Source organism: Chelonus insularis, unplaced genomic scaffold, assembly GCF_013357705.1.
Source record: "Chelonus insularis isolate UGA/USDA-ARS -01 unplaced genomic scaffold, ASM1335770v1 contig_3_pilon, whole genome shotgun sequence".
NCBI classification, from domain to species: domain Eukaryota; kingdom Metazoa; phylum Arthropoda; class Insecta; order Hymenoptera; family Braconidae; genus Chelonus; species Chelonus insularis.
This window is the reverse complement of record NW_023276556.1, coordinates 2,655,749-2,671,167: the sequence shown is the minus strand read 5'-3', so window position 1 is coordinate 2,671,167 and position 15,419 is coordinate 2,655,749. Positions and strand designations below refer to the sequence as shown.

Sequence of the window (15,419 nt, the reverse complement as noted above, 5' to 3'; positions counted from 1 at the left end):
TAAGTAAACAGAAATAGATGCTGTCGCTGAAACATTTGAGTGTTGAGGAAGATCTAATAGATCTGGATTGACATTAAGGTTCCGTAAGAGGAATGGAAAAATGTTAAAAATATTTTTTAGAAGTATAATAGATAAATAATGAAGTTGAAAATTTTTTTCTATGAGCATAGTAGGGGATATTTTATAATAACTATTTTTAGAAAATTTTAAAATACTATTAACTGAAAAATGTGAAAGTAATCAATGAATGTTTCATTTTGTTAAATTTAAAATTAATAATAGTTAAATGTTTTTGTGGAACTGTCATATGTATCCTATTATTTGTCGATGGGGAAAAAAATAAGTAGTGGAATGGAATAAGCAAGATGTTCGTTTATTCCTATTTGTCAATGAGAGTGAGGAAAGCACTTGACGATCTATGGGATCTTCTCTCGAGAACATCGTAGAAACTGTTGTTGATTCCGTAAATGGAAAACGATATTCCGAAAGTAAGCAACGAACAACATTGGTCTCCTGTTCCTCAAGTCTGTGATTAACATTAGAAACGTCCGTACAACATGAATGTAATCCATATGTTGCTTCTTCTTCGCCTTGACCGGTGAACGACAGAAAAACTGTTCATCGGTATTCGCATTCGATCACACGGTCCTTCTGGCTTTTTAATAAGATTTTCTCAAGACATCTTCATTGCCAAACATGTATCATGAAATGAGGTGAAATTATTTCTGAATTAAAATAAAATTTGAATAATACACAGATTATTTTATAAGTGATATTTATTAAAAAATAATTTCTTATTTTTATTGATCAATAAGGACAACAAAAAATAATAAAATGAAATTCTTCGGTTTGTTCTATAAAATTTCTTTAATTAAATCTAACGATCAATTTAAAATAATTAAATACCAAGCTTTAACTCTTGATTGCTTAATAAATAACAATTAGCGATGTTGGAGGTTGAAATAAAAATGAAATATACTCTCGCAAATGTGTGGAAGAAAAATATTCGAGCACTTGCAATCACTTATAAAACGTATCAGTCATATAGTTTTGCAGTCTCTAGTAATTTGTATTTTTATAAAAATAGTAAATATAATTATTAATTATAACTAATTGTCTTTTTCATCATTTTTTCTCTCATTAAACATGAAATTTTCTAGATTTCCATTTACATATTTAAATTTACATACTATTTATTCATTCACAATCACAATTTATGTTGTGTCATTCATCCCAATATCAAAGTCCTTTCTTTGTGCTATCATCTCTTTTGACAGAATTTTGTATCTTCTGAACGCTCAATTTTTGTTTGATAAAATTCCCGAGATCTCTAAATGTACATACAAAATTGTATACAATCACTGAAGGTGATTCGTATTCATTCGGTACAATTCCATCGACTGACGATTCAAAAAAGCTAAAAAGCGGAAACCAAATCTTCGTTCTTATAGAATCGCGTTGCATGAGTGCTTGATTGTTTGCCAGTGTGTGATAGTAAAGAAAGAGTCGAGACGTTATGTAAAATGCCACAAACACATCAATTGAGTAGTGTTCGTGTGCTGCGAGAATAAAAAATATTCCAAACATGTTCAGCATCCACGTAAATGTATGGAGGAAGTAAAGCTGCCGCGGTGTATCTGTAAAAAATATTTACATTATCGAATTTAATTTTTTTAATTAACTACTTATTTATAAAGAATATTTAACTCGATATAATTAAAAGCAATCATTAATTATAGAATATAAAAATCTTTTATTATTCTAGTTGAGATTACTTTATCAAGTTGTTATTTGAGATCTCTATTACTTATTATTATCTTTGAATAGCTTAATTGGTTTAATTATTAAGTTATGCAATTATTTGACTTACATTCAGTGATAAAAAAATTTAACATTGTCAATGCCACTGTGTGTCCACTGAACATATAATCTCCACAAGTTCTTACACCTTGAATAGACATTCCAGCACCTCTCCATATCACATATGCCATGGAAATTTTATTATACAGTTCTCCGTACGCTGTTCTTGCCCAAGGTTCATCTGGGGTTGGCCTTGGTTTACACTGGAGATGTGCTCCTGGTACGGATAATGATGTGATTAACATCGTTACACATCTCAAAAGAAAAACTGTTCCCGATAACGAAAAGAACCTCCTTAATAAAATAAATCTGTAAAGAAATTTATTTCATCTTACTTATTGATTAATTAATGGAGTTTTATTTTATTTTCAAATTGATTAAAAAATATTAGTTAGCCGATAATAAACTGGTTTTCTTACCGATATTTGTGGAATATTAGAACGACTAACCAGATTGCAAAAAGCAATGTTCCAGTTACTTCGCACATGTCGAAAGCCCAAGGTATATGAGGTACATTATCTAAGAATATATCAGGTAATGGAGGATATTTTTTCATATCAGGCACTCTATCATGAACAATAACCATGACAAAAGCCGTAATCCATGTAACAATAAATAAATATCCAAGACTAATAAATGCTTTCCATATTTCTGGAGGTAGATGAGATGCATGACCGTCGTCTGAGATTGAAGCTGAGTAAAATTCGTGGTCTATCGATCCATCATTATTTGTAAATGTACTTGGTAACTAGAGGAAAAATGAATAAACTGATTTAAAAAAAATTGTTTTATTAGAATAATAATTAATTGTTTTATCTCATGCAGATTGTATTAAAAAAAAAGTTATTATATATTAAGCTAAAAATAGGAGAATCTTATTCCATCGAATAAATAAATATTAATATTTATTAATGAAAAACCAACAAAATAAACGTATTATACGTTATCCTTACTCTTTTATTCGTTATTGTTCATTTATGCTAATGGACTGTGATAATTCTATGAAAATTGATTCAGCAGAAAATAATTGATTATTGAAATGAATACATCAAACTAGGTGTTGCAAAGACTTTTGCAAGAATCAATATTATATATGTGAATGAATTAAATACTTACTTCATTTCTATGTTGGGAATAGAAGTTAGATGATGAAAACAGGTCAATTTGTCCAAGCTCAAATAACAATGCCATATTTTCTTTTTGTAATTTTTTAATACTGATATATAGCCTTTTAATATCACCAATTTTTTCAATTTTCATTCCTTGAGCCTTCAAATCCTCTTCTCGTATAGTCAATAAAGCTTTGCCATCAATGTCGTGAGCTTGAAAATAACAAACACAATTACCATGCCCTGACTCTTCTAACCATTTAATCACATCTACATTTGTCCAATCCACTATATTCTTTGGTAGTGTCTTTGCCATTTTCTTCGTGTAATTGAAATGTCTTGCAAGTAAAATTTAATAATCTGTAACAGATAGAAGAAGAAAACATTGAAATGCTGAGAACATTGACACTAGTATTTTCTGTAGTTGAGAACAAAGTGCTAATCAACGAAGAGCGTATTGGTGAATGAGTAATAACTTAGTCATACCTTGTGTAAAAGCCTTTGAAGAGTGATAAAACCTAGTGGAATCAATTCATCGTTCGCAAATTTGATAACAAAGGTCAGATTTTCTTACAAAATAATAACATTGAACTATATTTTATGTGTATTATAATCACATTCAATGAAATATAAATATTTACAAGATGCAAAAATAATTGTCACATAGTTTAAATCATTTTTTAACATTTTGAATACTGCACCGTTTAATTTCAATATATTATTTCATTTCACACATAATAAAAATAATAAAAGAAAGTTAATTTTACGGATAATTTAACTGATTAACGGGAGTTTGACGAGAATAGTTGTATCTGACAGTCACGACAAGTAGTTCCACGTTGTAAGATTGAAGTAGACAAAAGAGATAATCTTTCAATGGTAATAGAAGTAGAATAGTTACAGAAGGATTAAGCAATAATTAATTGTAAATAACTTATTACAAAAATATCACTAATTATAACAGCCTGTAATCTGTATATATATACACACAGTTATATTATGATACACACTGATTTGATCCATGTGAATGTGACATTTTTAACTTTGTAGTCAGTTCGATCTGCTGGAGAATAACATACTGTTGCCATCTAGGAGTTGTAGAAAGCATAAAATTTTCTTGGACAACCTATTTTATCTTTAATAGATTCTTCTCTAATCAAAAACAATATCAACGGTTTTCATTTATAAATTGAACTGAAAATTGAATTTTTTCATTCCATTTAATTCTAATTTATTCAAAGATTGTCATTGCATTTCAAAAAAAAAGTCACGTCAGCAATATAGATCTAAATGAACACAGATAAAAAAAGTCATGACTGATAAGCTCATATTTTCTATCTTAAATCTTTTTCTATTATCTTTGAAATTAAAATAGGATTAAAATCATAAACTAATTTTATAACTAAATAATCCCGAACTTTGATTGATGAAGATATAATTATTTTTATGATAGTACATATAGTCATATAATCTATGAATCTGCGTGAAATTTATTCATTTAATTGAAATAAATTCAGAGAAAAAATGCACATCAATTAAAAAATGATAATAAAATTCATTTAATTTTGTTTATGATTCAAAATTGAACATAATATTTCGTGTACATATAAATTTAGTTGTAATGATACTTAATTATTCATTAAATTATTTCAAACGTTACTCCAAAATAACATATAGTTATTACGTAACCGGAATTTTTCACTTAAACTTTAAATTCCACCAATAAACACGAGCATTGTTTGGTACTCGAAAATACCGGTAGGAGTTAGCGTATGTGTGAGTGTAATTGAAACTTTGTACTTGTTCAGACTTTTCTAGCAATAAAAAATTATTAATTACTAATCTAATGATAATTTAAAATTCAGCAATAATAAGATTGATTAATAAAGGGTATATTTTTCGAATAATTATCTGTTATCAACAATTACTTTATAATAATTGAGGCAAAATACTAGGTTGATGTTTAGGTTATAACACACAGTAGTGTATGAGTATCATGAGTTTCATTCAAGTTGCTAAAATGGAGTGTCCAAGGTCATCAACCTTGTAGTTGACGGTGTAGTCAAAGTCTCAGTGCTGAGTTGGCAATCTTGAACGTGGAATCTTCATGATCTTGAAGATGATTATAATTCTTTAACGTAACCTAAATTTAAATGTTTTCTTGTGTTGATTCAAAGTAAGTTTAGGATTGTACTTAACAGTACTTAAGAGACTGATGTACTTAAACGTGGCAGCGAGACATTCTCAGATTGATGAGCGATGAGCGGGCAAAAATTCCAATATGATGAGAGCGGCGGAACGTTTTTCTACTTTTTATTATCATTTTTGGCACTCATACTTGTCCCCGGAACATACTACCTGTGGCCACGTTGTCTAAAACCAGGTTAGAATATTTATTAAATATATTATTTAATTATTCAAACTATTAAATGATTACAGTAATGTATTAACTATTTATTTTATCAAACGTTTAACTAGAGTAATTGTCTGCTTTTTTATTTGGTGAAAAATAATATTACTTAATTTTACATTGAAAATTTATGCTCTTTTTGAATTACAGATGCCGAACAATTAGCTAGAGAATGTCATTGTTCAGGATGTAAAAAAAAGAAGGAAATTTTATCCTCAAATGATCGTTGGAAATCAACCAGAGCATGGTTATTGTACGTAGAAATGGAATTATTTTTATTTTCACCGATACTATCTCATTAAATTTGCTTCATTATTTCTATTTTTTTCTAGAAAAATTTTTATTATTTTATGCTGGATTGCTCTTGCATTTTTGGCGTATAAAGTATCTCAATATGATGCCGAAATGGCCAATTTTGATCCTTATGAGATCTTGGGAGTTTCATCGGTAACTATATCATTATTCAAATTATTGATAAAACAATCTAGAATTATTTAAAAAAAGAAAACAATCAATAAAGTCATGTTTACCTATTGCAGACCGCGTCGGAAAGGGAAATTAAACGAGCTTACCGTAAGCTCTCTCTTATTCTCCATCCAGATAAAGAAACAGGAGATGAAAAAGCTTTCATGAAGTTAACGAAAGGTGCATATTACTCTTTATATTCTTAATTATGCTTATTAATATATTAATTTCATTGTAATTCTATCTTATTCACAGCTTATCAGGCATTAACTGATGATGAAGCTCGTAAAAATTGGGAAAGATACGGAAATCCTGATGGTCCTGGAGCCATGAGCTTTGGAATAGCTTTACCATCATGGATCGTTGAAAAGAAAAATTCCGTATGGGTTCTAGGATTGTACGCAATGGTGTTCATGGTTGCTCTTCCCACTGTCGTTGGAATGTGGTGGTATAAGAGTATTCGGTACACAGGCGACCAAGTACTGTTAGCAACTACTAAAATATATTACGCATTTTTTAACTCTCAACGGCTAACGACACTAAAAAGAGTCATTATGATTCTTGGAGCGTCAAGTGAATTTTCTAAAGATTCAAACCCCGAAGTTGTCGTACGGCAATCTGATAATGAAGAAGTTCCTTCAGTAAGTTTTATATTTTTATAAAGAAGATAAACAGAAAGTTTTTGAAGATGTTTATTTTTTTTTTTATTCGTAGTTGATGAAGAAACTAAATAATTTAGGTGAAAAAAATAAGGAATTTCCGTTATGTTGTAATTATTCTTTAAAAGCCAGAGCAATTATTTATGCACACCTATCAAGGATTCCATTAAACCCAAAAACATTGGAACAGGATCGACAATATATTATTAAAAAATGTCCCTACCTCATTCAAGAGATGATTATGTGTGTCAACCAATTAATTTTTCTAGCTTATAGTGGCAGACGTAAGTATAAAAATCTTTTAACTAGCTTATTTTTTTTCTATGATTCATTACAATTAACATAAATTTTTTTTAAATTCTGTAGTTGCCAATCTGCCAACAATAGAAACCGTAGAAAATTGCATGAAATTGAGTCCAATGATAGTCCAAGGATTTTGGGAATTTATCAATCCTCTTCTTCAGTTACCTCACATTGAAGAAGAACATTTAAAACATTTCTTAGGCAAGAAAAGAAAAATCAAAACTCTCCAGCAACTTGCTCAATTGAAAGGGGATGAAAGAAGACAAATTCTGCGTAATTTAACTGATGAACAATACGAAGATGTTATAAGAGTCCTCGGCAGTATGCCATACGTTGAATTCAAAGTGCAATCAGAAGGTAATTAAGTACAATTTTTAACCCAAATATTACAACAATTTTATGTTAATATTTTTGTAATTGTTATTAAACTTTAACCAATTCCAGTTGATGATGATGATAATCCTACGGTATATACAGCCGAGGCAGTAGTAACAGTAACTGTTACATTAATACGCAAAGATATGCGTTATTTATTTGGGGATGAGACTGTAAAAGAAAAAACCATCGAAGATGACGATGAGAAAGATAGCAGCAATGAAGATACTGCTGCAGAACCACCGCCAATGAAAGAGCCATCTTGGCGAAAACAGAAGAAAGGTACAAAAAAAACTCGCAATAAAAAGCAACGAGTTACGAAAAAAGCTCCTGTTACAAAGTCAGGAAGAGCTGAAAAATCTCCAAATCCCAAAGATGGAGTTACAGAGAATGATAAAAATAAAAAAGTAGATAAAGTTAGCAAAGATAATGGATCGAATGCCAGTGATAGCGAAGCAGAGAGTGAAAAAAGTGAAGAAGAAAAGGAAGAGAAAGAGGAACCAGAAGATAAAAAACAGTCGTTTGATGATGACGATGCCGAATGGGAAAAATTCCAACAGAGGATGAACAAAAGGGAAAAGGTTTTAGAGGGCCGTAGTAATTTATCACATGAAGTGCATTGTCCTCTATTTCCGGACGTGAAACAAGAATATTGGTGGGTGTATATATGTGATCGCAAGTCGCACACGTTAATTACAACACCAGTACACATTACATCTTTGGTTGACAAAGAGGAAGTTCAACTACGCTTTACTGCACCCAGTTGGCCTCGATTATATACGTTCTCGGTCTGTTTAAGAAGTGATTCTTACTTTGGCTTCTATCAGACTCAAGACATTAAGGTACTATATATTTTATGTTTTAGTTTAGATATTTCTTATAGATAGTGAGGTTTTTTAATAAGGAAATTCTTATTTACTTTAGTTGGATGTGAAAGAAGCACCAGCTGTTCCAACTCAACATCCTCAGTGGGATATTTCTGATGAAGAGACTGCAGAAGAAATAGATGCACGTGATGAACATTCCGAATATACTACAGATGAAGATGTTAGCGATAATGAATAAATGAAAAGACCATTTCTCTCTACAAAACGCGTCAATTTTTTATAAGCCAATCATGTAATTAACATTTCATCATTTAATTCAGTTTTATACTCATTAATTGATCTGAAACTTCAACAGTGTGTGTGTAAAATACATTAATGATCACTATCTTAAAGTATATTATTATGTGACGCGTGAATAATTTAAATACATATTTTATTGTGTGCATAATAGTAAAGTGGAAGAAAAAGAAATAATTATAAAAATTATATATAAATATCATATATTTATTTTAACAATCGTATAATTATTAGATAAATACTACACTTGAAAATTGAATGTGCACAACTTTGTAATAAAAACAAATTATCTATTCGTTTAAAAAAAAGAGAAGCTATTCATCCATTTAAATTTCTCGGCACGCAACAATTCCTTTTATTACAATCTTTTCACTGTGAAAGTTCTTTTAATTTCTATTCAATGAAGTGTAAATTTTTTTACATATAAAAGTAAGTTGTTTATCATCTGGTAACTCATTCTAAATTGATAAGTTGTCTTTTAATCATCAGCAATAATTTTCTTTATTATGAAAAACGTAAGTTATATCAATAAAAAGTATTTTTCATAAAAAATTTAATTCATCGATATTTTATATAGGTCTTACAACAATTGTTATTGATAATTATTATTACCATAATTTTAGCAATAAATATAGAAGGTAAGTGAATTTAAATTTTGTTCTATGACAATTATTACAATTTTTATATTTTTTTAAGGCTTTCGAATGAAGTCTTTTGGTCCTGTCTATTCGTATGTAAAGACAGATAAAGATGCAAATATCAAGTGGGGGGTTCGCCATTATGTTCCACGCAAAAGATATTAGTTCTTCAAAGAAAAATATGTAAATAAATTATAAAAATTTTATTCATTCATTTTTAACAATTGATATTCTATCATTAAACATTCATGAGTAATAAAAAATAATTATATAATTTATATTAATATAGCTATTTTTTCTTAACTTATTGGTGCTTATTAAAATAATTTAAATCTGTATATTTTCTTTTCTGCATATCCAGTTCGACCAATAAACCTCCAAGCCTATAATTAATGTTTTGTTGTAAAAAAAGGAGATGCATAATTAGTTATAAATATGATTACTTACATATTTCTTATCAGAATAGAGTTATAAATAAGAGTGTCTGTAGATTCTGATGTATCTTGAGTAAGATTTAAAAGGTCAAGATTATTCGAATTTTTAATAAAGTCGATTTGTGATACAGTCATTTCATTTTCAATTAATTGTTTGAAAGTAGTGACTTCATTTGAATAATCATTTAATAAAGCCGTAAATGATTTTAGCACTTCCTTTAATGTTGTTATTTGTTTTAAAAACTGTTTTATACTCCTGAAAATTTGTTAATTAACAATAAATTAGTTCTTCGCTATTCACCAGTTTCATTATATTTAATAATATTTTTCATACCTTCCATTTTCAGTTAATTGAGGATTTGTTAGTCTTCGATGTAATGACTCTGTAAATTTAAAAATCGTAGTAACCATCTTAAGTGGACTCTGTTGTTGATTACGATCTTCAGTTTGCCATGTTTTTATGATTGTTAATGCTGTCTCGTAATTTTCTGTGAGATCACTCATCCAGTCTATATCGGAAAATGATTTTAATTTGTTATTTTTCTCCGTTAAACTATTTAATTTTTCTTTCACGGTTTTTGTGCCTTCCACTAATTTCATTACATTATTTTTTAATTCTTCGAGATTTGAAGTAGAACTATCGAGTATTTTTTTATCATTAATATTTTTAAATCTACATATTGATTCTACTTTATCATTTAATAATTTCATATTCAATGATAAATTATTTATATCTTCTTGTAAAAGTTTAAATTTTGCATCACATAAATCACTAAAAATTAAAGCATGGAATTATTGATTTATTAAATAAAATTATAAACAAAAAAAAGCACTTTACTCACATCATAATGCTTAATGCAAAAATATAGGACCGATAAAGCTCGAGTTCACGTTTCATAAAAGAAATTGTAGCCCCATAATATTTTTTTAACTGTAAATAATCTAATTTTTCTCTTGATTTATGGATCATTTCAAGAATCGGGCTTAATAGGACAGGTTTAGGAATATCTTCCATGTACACTTGATTGCTATTAAAAACTAATATGAATTTCTGAAATTCATATGCAATAATAAACAAGATCATTTATTAAGTTATATCAAAGAAAGCAAAAAAAAATTATTCTTACTGAAGATTTAATTGTTGAAAAAAAATTATCTTTCAATATGTTTCCTTTCGAATCCGTTAAAATTTGTTTTTCTGGGGCAATTCCTTCTGTATCGTAAATTAACTGTTGAAATTGAATTAGTGTAAAATTAGATTCAATTGCAAAATATTGATATTTATATTTGGGTACTATGAGAGCGGTTATAATCTGTACATCAAACAAAAAAAATCAATTTAATATTGTGATTCTGTTGAAGATAAAGCAAGATTTTTTTATGTTTTAAATGTACCTTTTTATTTAAAATTGATTTTAACATAGAAAATACTACGATTTCATTAAACTGGTTTGGTAGTTTTCCTCTATTCTTTGGATTCCACTGAAAAACGCACCGGAACCATTTAACTAAATCAGCTTGTATACATCTTAAAAATCAATTATATTCATCTCTTAAAATCAATTTTCATTCCTAAAACTATTCAATCTCAGAATAAATTTGTATTACTTACTTTGGAACAGAATGAGGTTCCTCAAAATCAGTATTGAACACAATTTTATCATTCATTTCTTTAGCAGAAATATCCTCATATTTTTTATTCTTTACATGTGCCATCCTGTTGCATACAATTTATTTATCTTTTAAAATTTGCACGAAAATGCTTTTTATAAATTCAAATCTATGAATTTTTTTTTATTAATTTACCAGATTTGAGTTAACTGCATATTAGGAAGAAAAGGTCTGAACCCTGTCAGTATCTCATAAAATAAAATTCCAAGACTCCAATAATCAACCGAACAGCTATAAGTATTTTTCCAGAGAAGTTCAGGTGCTAAGTAATTAAGAGTTCCAACCACAGATGCTGAAATACTTTGTTCACCAAGTGATTTCGCATATCCTAAGTCAATTAATTTATATACTAACTATAAAAAAATGACACAAATAATTTTAACTTTTTACTATATGTAGAAGTATGAAATAAATAAATAAATAAACAAAAACATCATCACATTACCTTATTCTGAACTTCTTGTATGACTATATTTTCTGGTTTCAAATCACGATGTGTAATTTCTTTGCTATGAAGATACTCTACTGCTGATGATATATCATACATTATCCTTAATGCATCATCTGATTTTACACCACAAATGTTATCACAGTCGCTTAAAACCTGGAAAATTATTATAGAAAATAGCATTTATTCCTTGTTTTTTCTAAATAAATATTAAAATAAAGTATTCTTATTACACTTCGCAGATCTCCTTTTGTACAATATTCCATACATAATATTGGTAATCCATCGCCAATGTTTTTTAATTCTTCAGGAATATTCCTAGTTCCAACAATATTTAAATGATTCAATTCATTCATTATTTGGACTTCCTGGACCCATCGAAGCCATTTTTTATCCTTCGATTTATCAAGACGTGTATGACTTTTTTTTATTGCTATAAAATTTTCAAGGTCAATAATCAAATATTTTATTATTATATATTCATAGCTCACCAATATTTTCCTTAGTAAATTCATTTTTCCAATGTTCTACGACTCCAAAAGCACCAAAACCAAGAACACGAACCCGAAACCATGCACTATCCTCATTATCACCAGTAATTGACATTTTCAAATGATTAAAATACCATATAAATAAATGACTTTGGTATTGAATGATTCAAACCAGTCTACAATATATTTTTGTTGCCAAATGAGAGGGAGAGCAATTTCTACAAATCTTTTCTTTCATGGACATAATAAACAAAGTTACTTCAAAAAAGATGTTACTCAACGTAGAAGAACAAATGTCGAGATATGATGAAACATAAAATATTTAGTACGTAAATTTGCTATCTGTGGCACTATAATCTTGTGGTAGTACATACTTTTTGATGGAAACTGTTATATTTACGATTGAACAGTCAGTGAGCTACTGATAAAATGGACATTTAAAGTAGATAAATTGAGACAAAAAATAATTAGAGCTTTAAATTGCGTAAAAAGTTTTCAGTAAAATTTTTTATAATATTTATTTGTTATTTTATGCTCAACAAACGATAAAAAACATCTATATATATATAGTATAAAACATTTATAATACATTCAACAGCTTAAAAAATGTCGAAAATATTTACTCCAACGAATCAAATAAGGTTGACAAATGTTGCTGTAGTTCGTATGAAAAAAGGAGGCAAAAGATTTGAGATTGCTTGTTACAGAAATAAAGTTGTATCCTGGAGAAATAATCTGTAAGTAGTAATTGTAATATTTATTATGACAATCATAGGTCATCTAACCTCAGTAATTATTTTATACACTATATCATATTACACATTATTGCTTTTTAAAAGAGATTTCATGTTACTGGTTCATAATGAAATATATCAATTAATAATTGTATGTTCACAGAGAAAAAGACATTGATGAAGTACTGCAAACTCATACGGTATTTATTAATGTTTCAAAAGGACAAGTAGCAAAAAAAGAAGATTTAATAGCAGCATTTGGCAATGATAATCAAACAGAAATATGCAAAGAAATTCTTGCCAAAGGAGAACTCCAAGTTTCTGATAAAGAAAGGCATTCAGCATTAGATTCTATGTTCAAAGACATTGCAACGATTGTCTCAGAAAAATGTGTTAACCCAGAGAGTAAAAGACCTTATCCAGTATCTATGATCGAAAAAGCTATGAAAGATATTCATTTTTCAGTTAAACCAAACAGAAATTCCAAACAACAAGCTTTGGAAATTATTCCACAATTGAAAGCAGTTATTCCTCTTGAAAGAGCACAAATGAAGATAAGAATAGTCTATAGTAATAAAACGGCAAAAAAATTGAAAGAAAAAATAGTCAAGCTTGTAACGAAAATAGAGAATGAATGTTGGGATGGTGGAAATTTAGGTTCAATTGATTGCTTGATTGATCCTGGAAAATACAGAGAAATTGATGAATTAATAAGAGCTGAAACAAGAGGCCAAGGAATGGTTGAACTTATGAGTCTAAAGGAAATAACAGAAGGAGAAGAAGTACTTGAATAAATATTCAATCTTATGAACAAATTGTATCAATCTGAAATAAATAATAATAAATATTTTACATTATTACCAGAATGTTGTGAATATTAAAATATTAATAGATAATGTAATATAATTTAACAATTTTTTATCTGTCAAAGAGTACATGCACAAAACATTTTTTCAATCCATTCAATTAGAAAATTTGTTTCAGTTTACACTAAATGAAACATACATTTATTTATATGACTCATGATTAACAATATGAATAAAATTATTTTATTCTTCTGTAAAAACTTATTGACTATTTAATATAATTTTTTATTAAAACACAAAAATATGAATTTCTTTCAATGAAAATAATTTGAAATTTAATAGATTTATTTTGTGGAAGAATAAAAAAGCATGTTTACAAAACATTTAATAAAAAATTTCAATGTTTCATTTTACATAAATAGTAATTGAAACTAATGATAACACGTAAGATTGAAAAATGTATCAATCATTGACTAAAAGATAAGGAACTGTGAATGAACCCATTATCCTTAGTCTGATAAGCCTATAATTAATTATTGACTCTATAGATTAGTTGTTGTTTCAAATATTCAACATTTAAAATGTTTAATTGATGTAGAGAATATTCATTTATCCAAAAATTCTTGAATTAAACTCTCCTCACGTGGATAATTACAGTTTGTTATTTATTATCTGCTCGTGGAATATAAATGCTTTCAGTACGTTGGTCACATTTTGCAGCAATTCGAGAAACAGTAAATAAAAATTCTGCTAGTCGGTTTAGATATCTTTGAGTCTCTTCATCAAGCAATCCTTGATGTATTAATGGAATAAGACTTTTTTCTGCACGTTTACAAATCGCCCGAGCAACATGAAGTGATGCTGATGCTTTACCGCCCCCCTAAACATTAAAAATATTAAAATTAAAAAATATTATTATCTGTTCAAATTGAAGCTGTAAATTAAAAATATATCTACAGGAATAATATAGTCTTCTGGAGGTGGTAATTGATTAGCGTATTCTAAAATCCATTCTTCTAAATCTTTAGTATGTTTATTTTCAAAACTATTTCTTTTATTTGCACTGGATTTAGATATTGCATTTCTGATTTCAAATAAAATCGTTTGTACTCTTTTAAGTTTGTCAATATATGGATGTTGAGCAGTAGTTTCACATGCGAATTCTCCTGCTAAACCGATGAATGAAGAAAGTTCATCAGTGGTATCCATGGCATTTGAAGTATGATCATTCACACATGTTTGATGAGTATTCGATGACGGAGATGATGAAGGTTTATTATTGTTTGAAAAATAAGCTGCATGAGTGCTTATCAAATTTGGAGCATGACTGCAAAAATTTCAAAATAGATATTATTTAATTTTTCATTTATAATCAATGTACGTTATTATTTAGTACGCATTTATATTGCGTATCTTTTATTTGTGTACTGCATAAATCTATCAAATTAAGTTTAGGTTATAACTTTGAACTAACCTTTGAAATAATAAATTTAGATGATTTTTATATACAAATAAATATTTTTTCCATGAATATTTCAGCACTTCCATAATAACGAAGAAAGAATATCTATTTTTGTGATGAACGACAATCAATTGTAGAATTATAATACACAACTAAATATATTCGACAGAATTGTTGATTGATGAAGTCATTTTGACGCAATTCAATGAATATCAATTTAAATAAAAAGGTAACGTTTTATTCTCTAATTACATTGACCAGTATTAAATAGTTGATAAAAATCACTTTTCTGATAATAAATTTTACAAAACTCTAATTATTTAGCGATATTGATATAACATTCTTTAACTGATATGTCAACTAACCACCGATAAACTTCATATATCACTGATTCAAAATAATTGACAATGAATGTTAAACATAAAGCTTA

The 15,419-nt window shown here is 28.1% G+C and overlaps 5 protein-coding genes across 6 annotated transcripts; 2 read left to right on the top strand and 3 right to left on the bottom strand.

The window, feature by feature from the left end:
• Nucleotides 1-848: 848 nt before the first annotated feature.
• On the bottom strand, nucleotides 849-4,024 carry SMSr (Sphingomyelin synthase related). The gene is made up of 5 exons (XM_035086353.1): nucleotides 3,456-4,024; nucleotides 2,977-3,329; nucleotides 2,280-2,608; nucleotides 1,871-2,169; nucleotides 849-1,637 (listed from the first exon to the last, which is right to left on the bottom strand). Exons 2-5 carry the CDS (start codon nucleotides 3,283-3,285, stop codon nucleotides 1,240-1,242), a joined length of 1,335 nt encoding a protein of 444 aa, XP_034942244.1. The 5' UTR covers nucleotides 3,286-3,329; nucleotides 3,456-4,024; the 3' UTR covers nucleotides 849-1,239.
• On the top strand, nucleotides 3,361-8,268 carry Sec63 (translocation protein Sec63). 2 transcript variants are annotated; one of them, XM_035086350.1, is made up of 10 exons: nucleotides 3,361-3,528; nucleotides 5,147-5,352; nucleotides 5,530-5,632; nucleotides 5,712-5,826; nucleotides 5,919-6,024; nucleotides 6,100-6,485; nucleotides 6,559-6,787; nucleotides 6,870-7,163; nucleotides 7,251-8,023; nucleotides 8,106-8,268. In XM_035086350.1, the coding sequence occupies exons 2-10, from the start codon at nucleotides 5,229-5,231 to the stop codon at nucleotides 8,244-8,246; spliced, it is 2,271 nt and encodes a 756-aa protein (XP_034942241.1). In that variant the 5' UTR covers nucleotides 3,361-3,528; nucleotides 5,147-5,228; the 3' UTR covers nucleotides 8,247-8,268. The 2 variants fall into 2 exon arrangements, with proteins under 2 accessions (XP_034942241.1, XP_034942242.1); XM_035086351.1 differs by lacking the exon at nucleotides 3,361-3,528 and adding an exon at nucleotides 4,701-4,859.
• A 338-nt stretch (nucleotides 8,269-8,606) lies between these two features.
• On the bottom strand, nucleotides 8,607-12,293 carry IKKbeta (I-kappaB kinase beta). The gene is made up of 11 exons (XM_035086352.1): nucleotides 11,988-12,293; nucleotides 11,730-11,929; nucleotides 11,494-11,652; nucleotides 11,184-11,401; nucleotides 10,990-11,094; nucleotides 10,773-10,905; nucleotides 10,505-10,690; nucleotides 10,220-10,428; nucleotides 9,712-10,149; nucleotides 9,391-9,633; nucleotides 8,607-9,326 (listed from the first exon to the last, which is right to left on the bottom strand). The coding sequence occupies exons 1-11, from the start codon at nucleotides 12,100-12,102 to the stop codon at nucleotides 9,248-9,250; spliced, it is 2,085 nt and encodes a 694-aa protein (XP_034942243.1). The 5' UTR covers nucleotides 12,103-12,293; the 3' UTR covers nucleotides 8,607-9,247.
• A 10-nt stretch (nucleotides 12,294-12,303) lies between these two features.
• Sbds (SBDS ribosome maturation factor) lies at nucleotides 12,304-13,587 on the top strand. Its single transcript, XM_035086354.1, has 2 exons — nucleotides 12,304-12,724; nucleotides 12,885-13,587. The coding sequence occupies exons 1-2, from the start codon at nucleotides 12,594-12,596 to the stop codon at nucleotides 13,513-13,515; spliced, it is 762 nt and encodes a 253-aa protein (XP_034942245.1). The 5' UTR covers nucleotides 12,304-12,593; the 3' UTR covers nucleotides 13,516-13,587.
• A 298-nt stretch (nucleotides 13,588-13,885) lies between these two features.
• On the bottom strand, nucleotides 13,886-15,378 carry LOC118068461 (corrinoid adenosyltransferase-like). Its single transcript, XM_035085879.1, has 3 exons — nucleotides 15,002-15,378; nucleotides 14,485-14,854; nucleotides 13,886-14,407 (listed from the first exon to the last, which is right to left on the bottom strand). Exons 1-3 carry the CDS (start codon nucleotides 15,073-15,075, stop codon nucleotides 14,189-14,191), a joined length of 663 nt encoding a protein of 220 aa, XP_034941770.1. The 5' UTR covers nucleotides 15,076-15,378; the 3' UTR covers nucleotides 13,886-14,188.
• Between the last annotated feature and the right edge of the window lie 41 nt (nucleotides 15,379-15,419).

What these genes read in the sequence shown, in the direction of transcription:
- LOC118068461 (XM_035085879.1), bottom strand. Translation starts at nt 15,075, where the DNA reads ATGGAAGTGCTGAAATATTCATGGAAAAAATATTTATTTGTATATAAA. An exon ending in CTAAATTTATTATTTCAAAG is followed by an intron (nt 14,855 to 15,001) that starts GTTAGTTCAAAG and finishes AAATTTTTGCAG; the next exon opens with TCATGCTCCAAATTTGATAA. An exon ending in CAGAAGACTATATTATTCCT is followed by an intron (nt 14,408 to 14,484) that starts GTAGATATATTT and finishes TTTAATGTTTAG; the next exon opens with GGGGGCGGTAAAGCATCAGC.
- Sbds (XM_035086354.1), top strand. Translation starts at nt 12,594, where the DNA reads ATGTCGAAAATATTTACTCCAACGAATCAAATAAGGTTGACAAATGTT. An exon ending in GTATCCTGGAGAAATAATCT is followed by an intron (nt 12,725 to 12,884) that starts GTAAGTAGTAAT and finishes GTATGTTCACAG; the next exon opens with AGAAAAAGACATTGATGAAG.
- IKKbeta (XM_035086352.1), bottom strand. Translation starts at nt 12,102, where the DNA reads ATGTCAATTACTGGTGATAATGAGGATAGTGCATGGTTTCGGGTTCGT. An exon ending in TACAAGAAGTTCAGAATAAG is followed by an intron (nt 11,402 to 11,493) that starts GTAATGTGATGA and finishes ATTTTTTTATAG; the next exon opens with TTAGTATATAAATTAATTGA. An exon ending in ATGCAGTTAACTCAAATCTG is followed by an intron (nt 11,095 to 11,183) that starts GTAAATTAATAA and finishes TGTATGCAACAG; the next exon opens with GATGGCACATGTAAAGAATA.
- Sec63 (XM_035086350.1), top strand. Translation starts at nt 5,229, where the DNA reads ATGAGCGGGCAAAAATTCCAATATGATGAGAGCGGCGGAACGTTTTTC. An exon ending in TCAACCAGAGCATGGTTATT is followed by an intron (nt 5,633 to 5,711) that starts GTACGTAGAAAT and finishes ATTTTTTTCTAG; the next exon opens with AAAAATTTTTATTATTTTAT. An exon ending in ATCAGACTCAAGACATTAAG is followed by an intron (nt 8,024 to 8,105) that starts GTACTATATATT and finishes TATTTACTTTAG; the next exon opens with TTGGATGTGAAAGAAGCACC.
- SMSr (XM_035086353.1), bottom strand. Translation starts at nt 3,285, where the DNA reads ATGGCAAAGACACTACCAAAGAATATAGTGGATTGGACAAATGTAGAT. An exon ending in ATTCCCAACATAGAAATGAA is followed by an intron (nt 2,609 to 2,976) that starts GTAAGTATTTAA and finishes TTTTTCCTCTAG; the next exon opens with TTACCAAGTACATTTACAAA. An exon ending in CTAATATTCCACAAATATCG is followed by an intron (nt 2,170 to 2,279) that starts GTAAGAAAACCA and finishes ATTTCTTTACAG; the next exon opens with ATTTATTTTATTAAGGAGGT.